The sequence below is a fragment of the Acomys russatus genome, chromosome 1, assembly GCF_903995435.1.
Source record: "Acomys russatus chromosome 1, mAcoRus1.1, whole genome shotgun sequence".
Lineage (NCBI taxonomy): Eukaryota > Metazoa > Chordata > Mammalia > Rodentia > Muridae > Acomys > Acomys russatus.
This window is the reverse complement of record NC_067137.1, coordinates 18,305,032-18,324,463: the sequence shown is the minus strand read 5'-3', so window position 1 is coordinate 18,324,463 and position 19,432 is coordinate 18,305,032. Positions and strand designations below refer to the sequence as shown.

At 42.2% G+C, this 19,432-nt stretch overlaps 1 protein-coding gene across 1 annotated transcript in view; it reads left to right on the top strand.

Moving 5' to 3' along the window:
- Positions 1 to 19,432, top strand: part of Ltbp1 (latent transforming growth factor beta binding protein 1) — a 399,918-nt gene that overhangs the window by 323,213 nt on the left and 57,273 nt on the right. Inside the window, exon 23 of the mRNA XM_051167245.1 lies at positions 5,371 to 5,493. Coding sequence (XP_051023202.1) covers positions 5,371 to 5,493 — 123 coding nt within the window. The remainder of the gene's footprint in view (positions 1 to 5,370; positions 5,494 to 19,432) is intronic.

The window sequence follows — 19,432 nt, the reverse complement described above, 5'->3', positions numbered from 1 at the left end:
TTGTGGAGGGCCTGCCGTAGAAGGTTCTCTTAGGAAGACAATAAGTAGCCACACCCACACAAATACATGAGGGAACCTAAACTGACCACGAGTGACTCTTGTGGCTTTCTTTTTGGCCAAAGAAAGAGCCTCACCAGGCCATGCCGGAATTTTTTTTGTTTTAAATCGCACATATAGTTGTTGTGTGTGTGTGTGTGTGTGTGTGTGTGTGTGTGTGTGTGTGTGTGTGTGTGTGTGTATGACTGTGCATCACGTGTGTGCAGTGCCTGTGGAAGCTAGAGAGGGCATCAGATCTCCTGGGATTGGAGTTCACAGTGCTGTGAGCTGCTATTTAGGTAGTGGTACTAGAACCCAAGTCCTCTGGGAGAGCAGCCAGTGTTCATAACCACTGATCCATCTTTCCAGCCCCAACCGTGCCTGAATTTTTGATAGTACCCACCAGGGAATATATTCTTCTATTCTGGCTTTTTAAAAAAAATATGTAGGTATGTTATCAGCACACCCAAAATTTTTACTCTAAAAACATCCGTTGCATGACAAGCCAAATAAAAACCTGTAGCCAACATATTCTTTATTATTAATATATATGTTTATAAGATATAATTACGTTCCACAGGAAATTTTCCTTTGGATGTGTAATGGAGCTCATTTCTCTTAAAGTCAGGATTAATTTCCCCAGTGTTTGGGTTATAAATAGGACTGGAGCTCCTCCAGCTAACTCAGAGTTCTCTTTGAAACTACATTAGCACTTCAGCTTGCTAATTCCCACCTCGTCCTGTTTCCATCCCTCACCAGTGGAATGTGTTTTGCCATAATTAACTGTCTATGAGTGTCCACATACCGCTCACAGCTGCGGGAGGAAGAACTGCCCTTCTTCTTAGCCTTTATATTTACATGCGTGACTTTTTAAAAAATTTTTTAATGGAGACCTGATCTTCATGTAGTATTTTCCTGCAGGCCCACTGGCCTCCTCTGAGAGCCAGAAGGCAAGTGTGTGCACAAGCCTGTGTGTGGCATGGTCAGCATGACGCTGGTGACTTCCTTGTGTCAGTCCGTAGAGAGCAGAGGTCCTTCAGCCTACAGAAGGCTCTGCCTCTGACCTGATGGGACTAGCTTCAGCTTCTCAGCCACTAACTTCAATCCCACACCTACCTGACGCTGTTCCTCGGCTTCTCTGATGTTGCTTCCTGTATGTTGATTGTAGACTGTCACAACATAACTTGGTACTTAATTGTCATCCTGGGGCCCTTATCTCTTGGTGGTTAATATTTGAACACCAACACTACAGTGAGAAGTCATAGTCTCTCTTTTCAAGTCAGAATCTTTCATTTATGTATTTGTTCATCACAGTCATTTGGTGCTGACTTCGTAGGAGCCTGTACTGTAGGTACAGGGCGTATATAAAAATTGGAAAGCCCTGCCCTCCTGGAATTACCTTTATTCTAATGAGAAAGCTAGCAATGGGTATGATAAATAAGTAAAAGGCTTATAAGTAATAGTTTGTTACATGGCCATAACTATTGTAAAGTGGGCCTTTTGGAGATGGATGGTTTTAAATAAGGGAGGTAGTGGTATCCTTAAGTCACTGCCATCCATTCTTCTACTGATCGACACTTAGGCTGTTTCCATGTTCTGGCTATTATGAATAAGGCTGCTATGAACACGGTTGAGCAAATTTTCTTGTTGTGAATAGCAAAGTAGAAGGATCCAGAAGGTCCTAGAAACCTACAAGTAGAACATTATGATAGGCAGATTTAGGCCCAGGGGTCCCACTCAAACTAAGGCACCAGCCAAGGACAATACATGTGTGTTTGTTTGAAGTAGACAAAATGGCAGTAGTCCAAGTACTCATTAAAAGTCAAAGGGTGAACAGACTTATATTCATATAATGAAATACTACTTTGCAAAGAAGAGAAGTGAACTTTTGATACAACCAGCACCTTGAATGAGTCTCAGAAACACTCAACTGCTGATGCCAAAGACACAAAGGGATCCTACTTAGGGGTGGGTGAGAGTGGAAATGCCTGTACTGTAACTATGGTGGTGGTGGTGGTTGTGGGTCTGTGTGCCGATATTTCAGTGCACTGAGCTGAACTCTAAAAATAGAGGTATTTATAGTAAGTTATACTACACAAAAGATCATGGGAAAAGTCTTTTTTAAAAAGCAACAACACTTCTCAGCCTCATCGCAGCCTTATTCATAATAGCTAGAACCTGGAAACAGCCTAACTGTCCCTCAGTTGAAGAATGGATAAAGAAACTGTGGTACATTTACACCATGGAATACTACTCAGCTATTAAAAACAAAAAAATCCTGAAATTTGTGGACAAATGGATGGGACTAGAAATGATCATAATGAGTGAGTCAACCCAGAAGCAGAAAGACTCACATGGTATATACTCACTTATAACTGGACACTAGCCCAAAAAGCATGTCCCACGAAAGTCTTCACTTACCTGGAGACTGGGATAGATGTGAAGACGTCTTATTGGGACTCTAGGTAAGAGTAATATAGGAGAATGGGGAAATAGAAGGATCCAGAGGGTCTTAGAAACCTACAAGAAGAACATCGGGGGTCTGTTCAAACTACTGCACCAATCAAGGACAACACAAATAGTCAACATCGAACCCCTACTCTGATCTAGCCAATGGACAGGATATTCTCCATAGTCATGTGGAGAGTGAGGACTAACTCTAACATAAACTCTGGTGCCCCATATTTGATCACCTCCCCTTAGTGGGGAGGCCTGGTGGCACTCAGAGAAAGAATAAGCAGGCTGCCAAGATGAGACTTGATAGCCTATGACCACATAGTGGGGGAGTCACAGACCTAGGGGAGGGGAATAGGGTGAAAGCAGGAGTGAGGGAGCAACAGTAGGATAAAAGTTTAGATGTAATCTGAATAAATTAATTTTAAAAAGCAACAATGCAGTTGTGTAGAAATGGTGTGTTGTATATGTTTTATGTTTTACAGTAGCCAGTGTAGGTGGACACCCATAACTTCATCTTGACAGAGTGAGATGATAAACTTTCATTCTTCTCTTTTTATTTTAAGACTTTTCAAAAACATTTTTATTGATTCTTTGTGAGTTTTATATCATGCAACCCTGTCCTGTTCATTTTCCCACCCCCTCATACCCACCCTTTGCCCTTATAGCCTCCTCCTCCCACCCCAAAAAAAACCAAAACACAAACAACAACAACAACAACAACTAAGCATAGAAAGCCTCCCATAGTGGAAGCTGTAGTGTGTCACAGTGTATCCCACAGTATATCCCACTGTCCACACATCTTCACTTGCAATGTTCATTGTAATGAGTTACTGCTCTGGTTCGAGGTCTCTGGCTTCTGTGACACCATCAATATTGGATCCTCATCAGGATTCCTTCTGTTTCTCCTGCTGCTGCCCTGTGTCATGGAGATCCCACAGCTCTGGGTCAGCAGGACTGGCCCTTTCATGCAACCCAACCATTTGTAGATGATAAAGATTTTGAAGTGAGCCAACTCTGAACCCTGGACCTCAGCCTGGGTGGTGGCCTAGCTGGTCAGTGCACCGGCTCTCCCTTAACCACACTGCCAGGGTGAGCTCTCCAGCACTGCCGTGGCTAGGCCACCCAATGCTGCCATAGGGAGGAGGCAGAGTCAGCTCTCCTGTTCTCATGCCCTTGACTGGTTCACTGGCACCTATGCCTCCAGAGCCAGCTCCACTGTGCTGCCAGTCAAGACTCAGGGCCCACTCTCCCAAGTGCTTCGGCCGAGGAGGGGCTAGCTCACTCTTGCCTTCAACATCAGGACCAACTCCACTATGTTGCCCACCCAAGATGCAGAGCCTAATTTCCCAGTGAGGGGGCAGGCAAAGTGGGGCTCAGAAGAACTGGAGAACTGGCCCTGCCGCTCCTATGCCGTGAGGTGGTGTGGGTTGAGGGTGATGCCCCCACTTCTGCCACCTGTGGTGGTCAGGAGAGCTAGTCCTTTCTCTTTCTGTATAGCAGCCCCTTAGTTAGTTAATTTGGTTCAATGAGGGAGCTTTAATCATCATCCTCATTCTTGATCTAGACAGCGAGGAGTGCTGGGGGAAACTGCATCCCTTTCTGTATTCACTCTCTCCTTAAAATTCTCTGCATAGCAGCCATCAGAACTGCTGGCAAGAGATACCATAACTGTAAAATTGTGAGTAGACAATGGAAGTTATATTCTTCCTCTTTCTTGAACACTACTCATTTAAACCCTGCACAGACACCGCAGAGAAAGGGCTTGTGGTGTGTGCTAGGAGTGATGGACTCTGGCTAGGAGTCGCCATGGCAATAAACAGCCCCCGGAAACATCTGCCTGCTGTGAGCCTCTGTGTCACCAAAACCGTCTTACACCATCACATCACAGTCAGAACTCAGTGTTGCTTGGTTGTCAAGCACTTACAGTGGACATATGCTTTACATATAGTTGCTAAAAAGCCAGGCAATCTGCTTAGGAGAATCCCTCAGACTTAACTAGAATTCTGCTCCGGTTGATTCCGCGTGCAGAGGTTTCCCATCCACATCCTATCGCCCAGACTTCAAATAAATTCTGTTAGGAACACCTTTGTTCCCTTATATCTTTTCTCTAAATTCATATCGCCTCTAAATTTAGCAACACTCTTATCAGGTAATTGTATTTTATAACAATTCTTATGTTAACTTTTTTGGGACCTATGAGGCAGGTTAATGTCTTATACGTTTATTTTTATTAACACAATGACATTTGGAGTTCTGGTTTTAATAACATTTCCCTTTGGTGTGGGAAGCTTGCCAAGCACTTTCAAACCGGATCTTATACATAGATTAAGGAGCTTAAATATGCTTAAGATATACTTAGCAATATGTGCTTGAAGAAATGTATTCTCTGTTATCAAAAATAATGCAAACAAGTAAATTATTGTTTAGTGAAAAATTGTGACTCTTCCTCTCCGAGTTAATTGCATCTAATGTTTAAAACGTCCATGTAGTGCTCAGGAGTCTGAAACAGGAAGACTGAGTTCCGGGCCAGTCCAGACTACATAGACAGTATCTCATTATCTCAGATGGACCAGTTCTGTGTTTATTCAAAGCTAAAACCCTTCCGGTGGCCTTTGCAGTCAGGAGGCAGAGGCAGGAACATCACCAATTTCAAAATTGGCTACATAACAAACCAGTCTATCATTAAGATAGCAAAACCACACACACACACACAAAAAAGGCTAAAAATTATTTCAAAATGTTTCATTTAACATGAAACCTATCCATTTGAAATCATGCACTGCACATACTTTGCATGCTTGTGTGCGTGTGTACATATAACGTGTATAATCTTCCTTATGTTGCTCATTCTGTCCCAACTTGCACACTGACTTGCAGATATCAATGAATGCTTGGAGGACAGTAGTGTCTGCCAGGGAGGTGACTGCATCAATACTGCGGGGTCCTATGACTGTTCGTGCCCGGATGGATTCCAGCTGAATGACAATAAAGGATGTCAAGGTATGTCTCTCTTTCCCTCTTACTACCCACACAGTTGTTCAGTCCTGCAGTGCTTTCTGATAATAATCTGCACATCTGTGCTTGCTTTATTCATGTGGAACTGATGCCATGTTGTATTCCAAAAGCCTGTTTCTGAGCTGTACATCAAGTGTAGGGATGTCTTGCTTTGAAACACACTGTGTTAACCAAAGGTTGCATATGTCATAAATGACATTCTCATTTTGTGTGACTCTGGGATCGCCTGTGCTTTGCTGGGCTTTCCATAGTCCGGCCTTGTTGGTACTTGATTCTAAATTATCTCTTGGCTTGTTTGTGTCTATCATGAATGTATTTCGTTTTGCTTCTGAGACAATATTTGTCCTTTTTACAGTGCCTGTTTTTGTCCAGGTCCTTCCTGCCATTTCTTTCTCTCTTCCAAAAAAAAAAAAAAAACCAAAAGCTACACTAATGACTTGGTTAAAATAAGGAAGCACAGAGATTAATACTTTTCAATGTCCTCATCAACATTTGTTTTCCCAAACAGCAATTTGGTTGGCACAGGATGCTAATAAGAACACAATAAAGTACAACACAAGTACTGATATGTACAATCATAGTAACTTAAGTTGAGCGCTCACTGTTGGTGTGGCTCTCAGTTCTTACAGCCGCATGAAATGTACCTTTCCTTGCACTCCATTTGTAAGTGAATAACTGAGTTCTAGGAAGCTAGTGAGCATGCTCCTCCCCAGTAAGGGCAGAGCTGAGATTTGAACCTGCAATCTTTGTAACACAAGAAGACAGGCTAAATGATTGTTTCATGGGAAAACGTATTGACTTTCCCTTTGACTTTGGTAGATATGGTGTCCAATATTGACAGCTGTATCTTTCTGCAGCCACAAGTTTTCATGCACTCAGCAGTCTTAGTAAGTCCATTGCACTGGAGGCACTGCTCAGTGGTAGAGCCCTTGCCTACTGTGTGAGAGGCCTTGGGATCAGTGCATAGCACTTAAAAAAAAAAAAAAAGAAGAAGAAGAAGGAATGAATGAGTGATTGAATGAATGAAAAAGTGAACAGACTAACCAATTTATGCCAATTTTCCAATGAAAATCTAGACATACATCTACACTTACGAATGTTTATTTCTGACACATGAATAAATGTTGTATGTTCCTCTACCATTATAGAATTGTGCATAATATTCAAAGTGCTAATAAATAAGAATGTATGTGAATATTCTTATTATTCTTGTTGTTGTTGGTTTCCACAAATGACTCTCCCCTGGTGTGTCCAGATACCCCGTATCTTTGACAGAGAGAATGCCTTCTCTCTGTGAAATGCTTTACTTGCATGCCGCTAGCCGAGCTCCCTTGTAAGACATGGAGGTATGAAGGACATGGGCCTTTGCCTCGGGGTCTTTTAGGATTAATTTCCATAGGTTGTGGTGGCGCATGCCTGTAGTCCCAGAATTTGGGAAGCACACGCAGGCGGATCTCTGTGAGTTCGAGGCCAGCCTGATCTGCAAAGCAAGTCCAGGACAGCCAGGGCTACACAGAGAAACCCTGTCTGGAAAAAAAAAAAAAAAAAGAAGAATTGATTTCCTCATTAGTCCCAAGATTTAAATATATTCCATCTACCTCATTTGCTATTAGGCATTTCTTTGCTATCATAATGCAATAAGTGAAATTAGGTTTTTAAGTTTTTTCAGGGTAGAAATTAAATGTGCTCAGACTTGAAGCTGTGGAGAAGGAACATTCAAATTATATGTTTCTGTCAAAATATTTCCATTTTAGAACTTTAAACAAAATTAATCTTGATTTATATAAAAATGCCAAGAGATGAAAAAGAAAAAAAAAACCCTCAAAAACCTAAGAAATTTGAATCCTGGTTTTTATTATAGACTTTTTGGCTGAAAAGTGGTATTTTCTTTTCTAATTTCTTTTGGCTAAATAGAGGTAAAACCAAGTCTCAGTGCATGTGGCCCGAGAGCCCATGCTGAACATTTTATCATTCAGCTCCCAGGGCTAACTCCCCAGAACACACTCAGTCAGCTGACTCATTAAGTGCACCGCGTTCTCTCAATACATAAAATTCCCATCTGTGGCTTGAGGTCAGCTTTTCAAAGACGTGACTACTCCAAAAGTATGGTGGTTACTGGCCATCAGTCACGGATTGACTTTGCTCTCTGTCACATTCTCTTTTCCAGAGTAAATTAAAGTAAATTAATTTGAAATTTTGTGAGTCCAAATATGTGATAGGTGTCTCTCTTTTACGATAACATTCTAATTACTGTGTGTGTGTGTGTGTGTGTGTGTGTGTGTGTGTGTGTGTACATGCTCACATATGGAGGTCAGATGACAACTTGAAGGAGTCAGTTCTTTTCTTCCACCATGTAAGTCCCAGGGATTGAACTCAGGACCTGAGGCTGGGCAGCAAGTGCCTTCTCCCTGGCATTTCTAAAGCAAGCCCTGTGTGCTGTGTAAGCGGTGTGGAAGACTGGGTCCCCTTGCTCATTTTCTCTTATTAGGCTGCTCACACAAGCATGCCGCCTCACCTCCCTTTGAGTGATCTCTTTTGCTCTGTCGCTGGAGGCAGCTTTTGTGATCCTTCCACTCTGTCCATGATCCTCTAATCTCATGATTATGTCAGCGTTCTGTTGAGAGGCATGGGTCTCAGAGTTTGTTTTAATGCTGAAGATGTAATGAATGGCAATGTAATTACCCAGAGGCCATTGCTGAGTAACTAGGTGACAGGCATTAGCTTTGGCAGCCTTACCAAGTCAAGACATTTTAGTCAGAAGTATGCTTAAGAGTTTTTTCTTCGTCCCGCAAAAATAATGATGATGTGCAGGCAGAATGGAAATTCCACATTAATAGTCTCTTCAGGAATGTGGCAGGGTACGCAAGAGATTCGGAACACACTTCAGTTTCACGTTTTGGCTTACATATGCCAAACTGTGAATTTCTATGGCATTCCGGACCCGTGAAAGAAATCCAACTTAAATACAGTCTGGCTTTCAGCTCAGAGTTACTAGCGGCGTAGCTCAGAAATGAATGCTTCAATAACTACAATCCAAATTGAACGCACATGTTTCTCTAGCTCCAGATATTCATGTTGCTCTTTTCTAGCAGTTTCCTGGGGGAAAAGTCTGGGAATTCACCTTCGGTTCCTGTCATCAGACTTTTTTAGACAGTTCCTTGCTAATCGTTGACTTCTTTGAAAACAGGATATTTGTGTGCAGTGTTTACCGCACAGAGCTGCAAAGTGTTGGTAGCTTTTAAAGGGCTTCCCAGAGCCACAGAGTAAAAAGCGGAAGGGAAGTCTTAGGGAGCCTTTAGGGCTTGGCAGATGCACATGGTATGTGTATGGTATTGACACGCAGGTCGGTGGAGCTCCTAGACTAGACAGAGGTGATACCAGGTGCCAGGGTGGAGGGGGAGGAGCAGAATGGAAGTCCAAAGGAAGGTTAGGATTTAGATTTGAGCATGTAATGGGTTATCAGTGGGCAGGGAAGAACTAGAAGCATCAGAAGCCTTATTAAAAAAAAAAAAAGAAGAAGAAGAAGAAGAATGTAAAATGACACTGAAAAATAGGCGAGTAGACAGTGAGCTGCGTTTCCTTGTCCTATATGTGAAAATTGTATAAGAGGCAAATCCTCAAGAAAATGTGACTAATATCTGCTGATTATTCTTTTATTTCATGTTGGCTTTTAGGGTTAGCATACAGAGTAATGGGTTTCACCGTGGAGTTTTCGCACATACTTTGTGTTTATTGGTCCCCACTTTCTTCTCTAACCTCCTTGCCCCGCCCCTCTTTTGCGTTCCCCCTGAGTCGTGTCTTTTCTGCTTTCATCTCACATGCCTTCAATTATGCTTGGCTTTCTGCTCCCCTCCTTTAAGATGTTTCCCCCCTCCTGTGGCCCTTTTCTAGTTTCATGACTTACACCCCCACACATACGTGTGTACACATACACATAAACTAAGGTCTAGGGCCCCCCATATGAGAACAAACATGCTGTATTTGTCTTTCTGAGGCCGGCTTATTTCTCTGAACATAATGATTTCCAGTTCCATCCATCTCCCTGCAAATGCCACGATTTCATTTTTCTTTACGACTGAATACATTTCCATTGTATTTATATATAACATATATTTTCAGCCCATTCATCTATTGATGGATGTCTAGGTTGGTTCCATTTCCTTGCTGTAAACAATAAGTATGAAGGTGCAAGTGTCTCTGTGGTGTATTGACTTAAAGAGTATTTTGGGTGAATACCCAGGAGTGGCATGGCTAGGCCATATGATACTTATATTTTTAAATATTTTAGAAACCTCCAGATTTATTTCCATAGTGACTGTGCCAGTTTATACTTCCACTAGCAACGACTAAAGGTTCTTCTTTCTCCATGTCCTCAGCAGCATTTGTTGTCATTTGTTTTCTTGATGACAGCATGTCTGAGAAAAATAAGCTGGAAACTCAAAGAATTTTTAATTTGCACTTCCCCCATGAACAAAGACATTGAATGTATTTCCAAATTTTTGTTTCCAGTTGTATTTCCTCTTTTGAGAACTGAATACTCAGCTCTTTAGCCCATTTATTGATTGGAAGATTTGTTTGTTTGTTCCATGTTTAATTTTTGTAGCTCTTTAGCCTATGTATTAAGTCTCTATGTGAAATATAGTTCAAAATATTTTCCCCCATTCTGTATGTGTCTCTGTTCTGATTATTGTTTCTGTTGATGGTCTATTATTTTCTTTTTTTGCTTCAGCAGTGGGTAAGCCAGGTAATCTAAGTTATGTGGCTATGGAGAGATGTAGAATTCAGAGCTAATAAAGAAAAGCAATAAAATCAGTAGTTGTTATAAGTTACTCTGCAGAGGGATTGGCAGAACAAGCAGAGAGCCTCCAGAAGACCTGAGTGAGCAGACAGTGGTGGTGTTTTAAGGAAAAGAGTGAAGTTGCAGCTCAGCATGTTCGATTTGCCACAAGGAAGAACATACATTCTGCTTGTTCTGCTGTGACCTTTGTCTGTGCTGGGGATCCATCCTTGTAGAGAGCACTCAGAAAACACTTGAGTTGAAATCAAGATGAACTTCTAAGAAGAAACATTGAGGCCCTCCGTAGTAAAAAGACGAGAGAGACCCTAAGAAAGTTCAAGAAGACAGAAAGTGGCCTGCTGGGATAGTGCTGAGGACATGTGATCATTTTTCTGACATCAATGACCTAAAAGAACCCAAACCAATTTCTCTCCCCTCGGTAGAGTAGCAGTATCATGGAGAAATTTTTTGGTGGGTAAATACTTACTGAAACCCAGAATGAAGGGTAAGGAACTCAGGGTTCACACATCCTCACCAGGGAGCAAACTGTGGTGAGGGACACAGATAAGTGAACTAGCCAGAAAAATACAGTGCGTGTGTCTGTACTACTGCGACAGGTGAGCTGCCTTGGCCTTCCCCATGCTGTGGTCATCGAGGGCACTGTTAGCCACCATAATTAGAACTGGTTTGAAAGACCATTTTGCTTCCTAACTCCCCATGTTAACAGCACTCATAGTGCCTCTGTCACTCTGACCTGGGAAGCAAAAGTCCATGAAGGACAAACAACATGAGATGCTCACACCCCTTGCCCACGGCATCAGCTGTTTACACATCTTCATAATAGTGACCACTTCTGGACCTCTAGGTGTGCGTTAAGTAATTGTACTGAATACTTCACCTTCACTAATTTTCACCATTACAAAGTCATGCACACCATAACTTGTCTAGCCTACATTTCCTCTTATTTTGTTTCCATTACTCATTTTCAGTGAAATATAGATTGCAGTTTACTTCCAATATATCCAGCAGACATTTATAGAGTGGCATTTATGAGCTAAATACTATATACAAAGCGTGTCTGGCCTTGCCCTGGGGAAGTCTACATCCTGGGAATGGAGAAGCAGGTGTGCCAGGACTCCAGTAGAGCTGTTGGGCCGGGGGGTGGGGGACTGGGTTAGGGTGGGGAGTGGTGGGCGGGGGACAGGGAAGAAACAGCTTTCTCACTGATGGCTATTCCTTGGATTGTTTATTATTCTTGCTCAAGGCTCCTCTGCTGTGTCTAAAGCAGGGGTCTCGGAGATGGCTATTTTTATAGGTTGACACGGTTGAACGGCTGCTGTCCTGTGGGCCACCCTAAGTCTTTTGTCCCTCTAACAGTTCAGCTTGCCCCGTGGTCTGTTATGTGGACAGAGGCAAGAATGGGTTACGAAAGCAAAGTTGATTCCTTTCAAGAATGGCTTTTCCCTCCTGTATGACTTGTATTCGAGGAAAACAAACTAGATCTCTTTTTCAAATATTTGCAATTCTGTTCTAAATTGCAGACATCAATGAATGTGCACAGCCAGGGCTCTGTGGGCCTCATGGGGAGTGTCTCAACACACACGGCTCTTTCCGCTGTGTCTGCGAACAGGGGTTCTCCATCTCTGCAGATGGCCGTCCATGTGAAGGTAAGAGAACCCACATGAAATCCTGTAACTCTGACTTGAAGCAGCTGAGGGGTAGCTTTCTACTGAACAGGCAAAAAGACTCTAAGGACTTAAAAGGTGTGTGTAATCCAAGACCCAGGGCTTCTGTGCATCAAGGCGACTCGGACATGACGGCATAGCTCAGCAGTTGTTGGCATTTTTTTTTTTTTTTTTTTTTTTTTTTTACGTAGAATAAACTGTGGTTGTAGTGGTGAGAAACCCACAGGTGGTTACTATACTGGCACTACATTAATGAGTGAAATCTGCTGGAGCTGAGGATTCTGGGTAGACACAGTGACACTTTTCCTGTTTCTATTATCCTCTGTGCGTTGGTCACTTGCTTATTCTGTTTATAAAACATGATGTCCTGCTTGATTTCTCTGAACTGTTTGGGAGCAAGGAGAATCTAACATTATTCGTCCTATCTCCCTACCTATAAGCCAGGGGTTTTCAACCATCCTAATGCTGTGACCTTTTAATATAGTTCTTCGTGTTGCAGTGACCCTGAACCATAAAAGTATTCTCATTGCTACTTCATACCTGTAAATTTGCTACTGTTATGAATCATGATGTAAATATTCTGGGAGGCAGAGGTTAGTGAAAGAGGTCGCAACTCTTCAGGTTGAGAACCGCTGCTCTAAGCCAATCCATTTCTTACTTGCCTACTTTATACACATTCCCCAAGGTTTTATTAGCCTGTAAGATGTTTAGATAGCACCAGTTCCTGTTTGTGGTCTCTGCATGTTTGCAGGTTACAGCGCTGGCTATGAGCTCTGTGTTCTTCATGATTTTATAGTTTGATAAATGGAGGAGCAATTCATCTGAGCTTTTTAAAAAGTATGCTAAGATTGCCACGATCCTAAGTCCGTTGTATTTTTTTCTAAGATCTGGGCTATTGAAACTCGCCTGCATTTTGAAAAAGTACGCTGTAAACACTCTATTCTAGGCCAAAGAGAGCGCCCGGATTCCTCGCTCTGAAAGAATACTGCAGGCGGAAGTGTCTGCTCTCTTGCCGCTACTTCTACAATGGAACCCGGCCCAGGGCTGGCGTCCACGCTCAGCTGAAACCAATTATTATATTGGGAGGAATAAACCGATCTTATAAAACGGAGATTGTTGAAATTGTTCTCCTGCTGAGTAGACAAAACATGGAGGCCAGATCTGGCTGCGACAGGAGGAAGATAGTGCGGGGTGGTGCAAGAGCAAGCCGAGTGAAGAAGTGTTTGGACGGAATTCCAAGTGGGGAAACAGAGGAAGGCAGCACTCTAATGTGGGCGATGGGAGATTTACAAGGAACTCTGGCTTCGGTGCTTCCTGTTTCATGTTGAGTTTATGTCTGGGGCTCCGAGGCTGTAGTGACTACACACGTTCTTCCCAGAGCCTAGGGTGGGTGCTGCTGCCTTGCCTCAGTCCATCGGGACCGATTCACAGAACCCACATTTCCGGAAAGATGCAGGCTTACTGGTGCTTGCTTTGCTTCACTCCAAATTGTGGGCAATAAAGTCCTTTCCTGGGACTTGGTCTCAGTCACTACAGCTAGTGGCTGTGGATCTTCTAAGGTGCTTGCCCGGATGCTATTGTTCCAGGCAAATGTAGCCGCTCGTAACAGAGTCGTGCGTATCCGTATAATCATTTTTATCCTTCATCCTGTATGTTTTTAAACGTGGATTTCTGCATATTGGAAGTTATATAATTGCTCTAATTTGGTTGGTCATTTACTTGGCAAGGCCCCGACTTTAAAAATGTGGTTTTTTGAGAAAATGTTTACTGCTTTGTAAGCTGTTGTGCCATCTTTGGTACTTGTTCCATACCTCCCTCCATATTGCTGGAGATTTTACAAGTAACAAAAGGCAATTTTAGAAAATCACACTGATGTATGGTAGTACAGCTAATTATTCAACATGTTGTTTTCTTCCTTGAATAACTTCTTTAAGGATTTTTTTTTTTTTTTTTTTTTTTTAGGAATTAATTCAATACACCAAATTGAAGTTTTCTTCTGTTGGATTTGTTCCAAAACTTATGGCAATAGTGTTGTCCTCACTCAACCCTTAGCTGTAGTGTAGGACCAAGCCAGCTCATGTGATCAGGGTTTGGCAATGGAGCCGGCGTGCACAGTGTTTGAGTTAATGCTGAGAAGTGGTTGGTCCATGTCCAGGCACCAGCTTCCTTCTGAGTCCCTGGTTAGGCAGCTGAAGCCATGGCACTGCTGGGGAATGACACACTTGCTTCAACCAGGGTAAACCAGCTAGGGGTAATACGAAGAAGCTGGCTCTGCATAGCCAAAAACTGTGGGGCCCTTACCAGATCCCCCATATCTTAAATTGTTGTCAGTGTCCAGCTTGATGGCTGAATGACTATCAGGAGGCGAATCTTCAGCCTTAAATGATTTGAAGCAGCGTGGCCAGTTCTAATGGACTAAGAGGGCATTTCCTTCATCTCCCCCATCTGCCCTACCTGTGTGCGTTACCTGGGAGTAAGAAGTGGAGGGCCATTCAAAGCTCTAGTGGGGCGGGAAGCAAGAAAGCTGAATAATGAGCTGTTATTCAGTCATTCGCTGAAATATTACTGGATGTCTGTATAGTGTCAGACACTGCTCTGAAGGCACCATTCCCAGTTCCTGTCCATATGGAGCCTGTGTCATAGGAGGGGGAAATCAAAATTAAGTAGGGACACAAAGGATTCATAGTCATATGGCATAATCTCACCTTAGGGATATGTAAATAATTACATGGTGTAGCATGTACAATCAACATATTATAAATCCCAGAGTTGGGTACTAGGAAACCACAGAGGAACGGAGCCTTTAGATGGACACTGTCCCTGTCCCTCCCTGTTGTCTCTCAGTTATATTTCCTCTTCTCCTGCTACACTCTTTTCACTGTGTAACCAGAGCTCATGTGTTGTGTGTAAAACGACCGTGGATGCTTATTTCCCTACATCACAGTTTAACAACCCATTTCACTCTATCCACTTCCTTTAAAATTCCCAGTTCTTTTGCTCTTTTAGTTGTATTATTTTTTTGTGGAATTTTAATTTACACAAATGGTATTTTGTCATGGTGGTCACTAGGCAGCTCAGGGGAATGGCTTCATCATCATTAACAGGGTCAGGGGAGCTGGAGCAGAAACACTGGGAGCCCTCACACTGCTCCTGGGTCGCTGGGGAGAAGCCTCTCTTGCTCCCTGACCCTGCATCACTCTGCCCTCCAGCCTCATTCCCATTGTGTGTCAAAGCTTAGTGAGAATTTGTGTTGTAACCCGGTGGCGTTTTGGAACATCCTATGTCTTTGGAGCCTCGTGTGCCCTCAAAGTGACTCACATGATGGAATGGCCACATTTGTTTCCACAAGAATCCAAAGGAGCCAGCGACATCATCAAACATTTGTGATTTACACAACTTTGGGATATTTTCCTTCACCATTTTCCCTCTATTGGTCAGTCATGCTAATTGGGCCTCCTACCCATGTGCAATAAACCCCTTCACAAAGTCTCTTAGTTCAGATAACATTTTCGTTCATTCATTCATTCATTCATTCATTCAAGAAGCAATGTGTATCTATCTATTTAAATGGCTGTGAGTGGACCTTAGGAGCTCACACATGCTTGGTAAACACTCTACCACAAAGCTATATTTCTAGTCCTCAACAAACAGTGATTGCCTACTATGTACAAATGACAGTACTAATGACTGAAGCAGCTTCAGTAACCACCACCCAAAATGAAGCTCCACCAACTTTTTTGAGATAACTAATAGACAAGTATAAATTATATAAGACATTAGGAAGTGATAAGCCCTATAAATAAAGAAAGTAGAGTTGAGTTCAAGGAACCATGAGATCTAGAAGAAGAGAGGAAGCTGGGATGAGGCTAAGGAGGGTGGCTGAATTGGTCATTCTTCTTCTGTAGGTGAAAATGAAGAAGAAGAAAAAAGATTATTTTGTGTTTGAGTAAAAGATCCATATTCAACGCCTCTTAGTTTTAAATTGGTCTTTCACTACTGTGAGGCAGAGCATGATCAGCAAATAGGCAAAGGGTCAAAGTGACAGGAAAAAGGCCTTGCCCTTTCAGCAGCAGGGATCCTGATCCCAACAAAAGCAACCCTACACCGAGAGTGAGCACTCATGTACACTGTGAGCTTTGGCTGAGTGGTCCCAGTGCAGGCTGCATGGTAACAGCAAATAGGAGAGAGAGGCAAGCAGAGCAATCTGGAGACATGCTATAGCCTCACCGGGAAGAATCTACAACTACTCTTGGAAGCAAATTCTGCTTTAAAAAACCAGATGCATGTCTGTCATTACTGTTTTCCCCCTATTGGAAAGAAAAGATCAAAGCTTTCTGTTTTAATTCTACCTTCTACAGCTCTGCTCTCATACCACCAATAATGCTGATGCTTCTGTTCTCACTTCTCATAATAATGCCCTGGACTGAATATGTGATAGGCAGCTCATCCTAGCCTTCATCACAATCCTGATACTGATGGAGAATTTGAGATCTTCAGGAAAGAGAAGGGGCCTCTTACAACATCTAGCTGGAAGTCAGAGGTCTAGAATTTTCTCCTCTGTCTCCACAAAGTTAAATCCTGCCACTGCAGAACTATGGAGACCTTTCTTGGGTGCCAATTATAAGGCACTACTTGCTTCACCCAGAAAAGAGAGTATGAAGCTTCACCTGCCACACATGGCTGGCTTCTTGAATGAAATGTGAACAAAAAAAAAGGTAGCTAATTTTCTATCATTGGACAGCTCCACTCCAAAGGTCCTCTGTGTTTGATCTTGAGGTATATTTTCTATACGTGGTGTAGAACAAAAATACAAATCTATTGAAGACAAAGCTCCAAGGCATCAGTAGTTTTGTGGCATCAATGTAGAATTTCATATCCTTCACTAAGGAGAAATATTTATGAAAAAATTTTAGCCAAGAATGATGTTGTGATACTCTGAACCAAATATATATATATATATATATATATATATATATATATATATATATATATATATATATATATATATATATATATATATATATATATATATAATTTTAAGGTCTGAAACTGAAAAGTCTATTATGGGAAAACAATTTGAGTGTTTTTACCTTCACTGGATGAAAAAAGGAAGTTAACAAGGGGATATTCTGTCTACCACTTGTAGGAAAAAAAAGGAAAAGGGCTCAGACAAAATTATAGGTAAAGGAAGTGGGTTCCATATATAAAGCCTACCGTTCACATTCACGCTTCCTGAGAATGTGCTCCAGCAGGAGTGAGTGAAAATGGATATTTAAGTCATTATGGAAAGAGAGCTGAGGAAATTATGATGGAATAAGCTACCTTTAGGCCTGGAATCTAGTTCTTTCCATGCGGTGCTTGATGTGTGTTGACACTCAACAAAGAAACTCATAATTGAAGCAGACATTTCAAGAACGCTCTCTAAGCATCTTTAGCACCTATTGTCCTTTTACAAGCCCAGATTCTGCAAATCATCTCTTGATAAAGTCTACGCTTTTCTTGCAACCAAATGATAGACAGGAGATTGTCAAAAAACAAAGGCAGTCAACGGGAACAGACAGTGTCATACCTTGTGTTGGTGCCCACACATGCCCTTGGCACCCAGCCTGTGGCTCTTGTGACTACCCTTTTGGTGACATTTACCTTGAGAGGTCTTCTAGGCCATGGGAACCTCTTATGGGTGTTTTCATAATTCAGATCTAAATCATTACTGCTTCACGTGTCACTTTAGGAGCGGTTACTTTGGTAATTATCTTGGATGCCCCGTGGAAGTGGACAGGGAGTCGTCCCATGACATTAGCAGAGCAGCAGCATTCCTAGGGCTTAGCCGCTGCTAGTGGCATTCCCATTGACCCAGGAACTATGCCAAGTGCATCGTCCTTTTCTTCTTATTTGACCTTCACAACAAGCCTAGAGTGGGTTAGGCACTGATTGGCATGTGTTTGGCTGCAATAATGAGGATATCTATTGTGCTAATAAGGAGAACAGAGGTCCTCATCTCTGCTTTCTAGGGTCTTTATCCAAATACTGCATCTTCCCAGAGCACTTTTTTGGACCACTTTTCTCAGATTTTCTTACCCCTTAGTGAATGTGAATTGCTTTTTTCTTCCCCCTCACATTACCATCCTTTCCTCCATGTGTGTGTGCGCATGCGTGTGTGTGTGTGTGTGTGTGTGTGTGTGTGTGTGTGTGTGTGTGTGTGCGCGCGTGCGCGCGCGCACGCGCATATGTGCATGCATGGAAGACTCTCAGGTAAGGTAGGCAAGGACTGTTTTCAATTTTGCCCTGTGCTCTGTACACCAGTGGAAATAGTTAGGGTATAGTAGGCATTTGGTAAATGATGGGTGGAGGGATGGTTGGTTTTTTTTTTTTTTTTTTTCTTCATCCTGTATTGGAAATCCTTTGTAATAAGGTTGCCCTAAGCCAAGCGTGTTGTGCATGTTTGCAAAGTCTCCTTTATTCTGTAAAGCATATCCTGCATAATCGCCAGACACAGAGGGGATTGGACAGTTAAGTTATTGGATCTAAGTATGTTAACTTGACCTCCTGATTCTTCTTAGCTGTGTGGACGGGTAAGCTATCAAAGCGATACTATCTCATTTCCCCCAGATAATGATAACTGTGCTACCTATGTGAGCTCTGTGTGTGTGTGTGTGTGTGTGTGTGTGTGTCTGTGTGTGTGTGTGTGTGTGTGTGTGTGTGTGTGTGTTGGCACCCATTAATCCAGAATGGAGCCTAGCCCACAACCTTGCTCCATCACATCTCAGTGCTTCTTTCATGGACACTTTAGTCACTGTCATTTGTTACATGGAAGCAGAAACATTTAATAAAACATATTTTTTTTTGTATTACCAGTACTTATAGAATATGGTTCACACAGATTCTGTGTTTGTGAGTGAAATTATGTAGTAGTTCCAGGTCTAGGTTTTTGTATCGATAGATTACTAACTCTGTTTTAAAATCCAAAGGTAATGCCATATGTACTACAGCATAGTAATTTGTTTCTATATGATTTTCTTTAATTCTTCATCTTCTATGTTCCCCAAGAATTTTATATGGCCAACTCAACTTTTCCATTCACCCACTAAATACTCGATTTCAAAGTGCTTTTATGTCAGAGTTGCTGGTAAGGTTCCAGCCAGCACTGTGCTCCCTTGCTCTGAAGCACTGGGGTTATTATTTCTAGAGGTATACTGTCTATTTTCTGTGGTTTTATAATTGACCCTTCTTAGCTTTCTACTGGAATATAGAATGAGAAAACTTAGAGTAGTAGGAAAAAAAAAAAAAGGAAATTTCTTTGGCTGATTTTATGGTGCCTTTGGGGCCTGTGTGTCAAAAAGATGAATCTGGGGTTTGATATGTTTGGCCTATGCTAAAGGCTTTCTCCAAGTCCACACTGGCCACTTAGCATAAGAAGTGGTGTAGGAAAACAAAATGCAGAGTGTGGTTCAGAATTTAAATT